This window comes from Tarenaya hassleriana, unplaced genomic scaffold (assembly GCF_000463585.1).
Source record: "Tarenaya hassleriana unplaced genomic scaffold, ASM46358v1 Cleome4, whole genome shotgun sequence".
In the NCBI taxonomy this organism is placed as follows: domain Eukaryota; kingdom Viridiplantae; phylum Streptophyta; class Magnoliopsida; order Brassicales; family Cleomaceae; genus Tarenaya; species Tarenaya hassleriana.
This window is the reverse complement of record NW_010966881.1, coordinates 5422586-5424273: the sequence shown is the minus strand read 5'-3', so window position 1 is coordinate 5424273 and position 1688 is coordinate 5422586. Positions and strand designations below refer to the sequence as shown.

The window sequence follows — 1688 nt, the reverse complement described above, 5'->3', positions numbered from 1 at the left end:
GCTCCGACTCGGTGGTGGGGTATGCCACGCCAGCGGCTCGACAGGTGGAACGGTCGGGAAAGGCTCCGTACGAGTTGGTGACCGTACAGTTTGTGTTTCCCGAGACGCATTTGATGGGATCCTCGGGAGGAGTTGAAACCGCCATGGAAGAGAGGAAGAGGACGACGATGCATTGAAAAGTAAAAGGGTTGTGGAAAAACGCACCAGTTTGGCAATAACAATGTGGAGATACGAAAACCATGGTACTGTTATTTATGGATTATGACTTCACTATATCCTGTAAGCATGCATATATATATATATATATGTATATATAAAGTGTATACGTCTCTAAAATATATACATTCCATTATTATATTGTCTTACATTTATCTTGTCACATTTAAGATACAATCGGTACCCGATGGTTGGTTGCGAATGTTGCCATAAAAAGATATTGAAAATAAATAGACCTGCAGCATTTAACTAGTCATCTGTTGGTTGATTGGCATCTGTTGTAATCACACTGTTTAACTAGATTTTTTTTTGGCAACCATGGTGTCAAACTTCGGCCCAACTATATCCAATCGTCTTGCAGCAACTAATTGCATCTCATCTAACCTCGTATGGATTCGAACCGACCACTATCTACACCTAACGATCTGATTCGGTCACCAGGAACGCCTACACCCTCGTCCACCATGGGGCGGGTTTAGCTAGAGCAGGTGTATAATTGTGTAAGTCCATAACATGAATTGTTACCATCGGAGACATTCGAAGGTGGCAGAGCGTGCTTAATTTAACCACGTGGGTTTGTTAGGGAGCAATTAATAGAGGCCGTAAAATCGTGGTCCCTTTTTATATTGCACGGACAATGTAATTTATTTCATAGAAACATGAGCTCCCGTGAGTCCGTTGGGCAAGCGGATCTCAGAGGGCATAATTGTCTTTTAGTCATTCGTTAGGTCCGATTGAATTCTATAAATAGGAGTCTCTCGCTCAGGTAGAGGGTTGCTCTGTTTTTTATTTTTATTTTTATAATATTTGGACAAATCAACTCATTTTATGACGCAATTATTGATTACACAAAAAGTACATTACTGAGCATAAGATACGAGATAAAATTTAAATGTTCCAATGCCTTGAATAAACTGTCATATGCTTATTCTTCTTCTCTCTCTTTTTTTTTTTAAAAAATCTGGTCCCTTCAAATTGACGTAAGCTAAAAAATTCGTTCTGGATCGTATTCTTTTTTCTTCGTTATGACGGTGTTAAAAGCGATATAGTTCCTGTTTATTTATGGACTGTCACACATTTTATCTATCAAAAAAATTAGTTCAAAAGATGATGTAAATGACCGAGATTCTTAATGTTTTTACGAAAATTGCCATTTGCGAAAATAAAAGATGATAAAAATTGAGGATTTATGAAAATTAGCATACAGGCAAAAAAGCACAGGCAGACAGAACACAAGAACCAAAAAGACTTTATACTCGGAGAGCAGAAAAATCCACAGAGACATTAAAAAGAGAGAGAGAGAGAGACCTCCTTCCTCACATTCACGGGAGAAAAATCAAGACACGAAACATAACACAGGAGACATGGAGATGATGATGTTGCTGTTGTGGATGAAAAGGTGGTGACAAGTGTCGTCACCTGAGCCTCAAACCAAGATTCTTCCCAATACCCCCCCCCCCCCACACACCCCC

At 39.4% G+C, this 1688-nt stretch overlaps 1 protein-coding gene across 1 annotated transcript in view; it reads right to left on the bottom strand.

Annotated features, from left to right (window-relative positions):
• Positions 1–235, bottom strand: part of LOC104824215 (probable L-gulonolactone oxidase 6) — a 2747-nt gene extending 2512 nt beyond the window's left edge. The window contains exon 1 of the mRNA XM_010556220.1: positions 1–235. This exon is cut by the window's left edge and continues 3 nt beyond it. Coding sequence (XP_010554522.1) covers positions 1–145 — 145 coding nt within the window. The 5' untranslated portion in view covers positions 146–235.
• Positions 236–1688: the final 1453 nt, after the last annotated feature.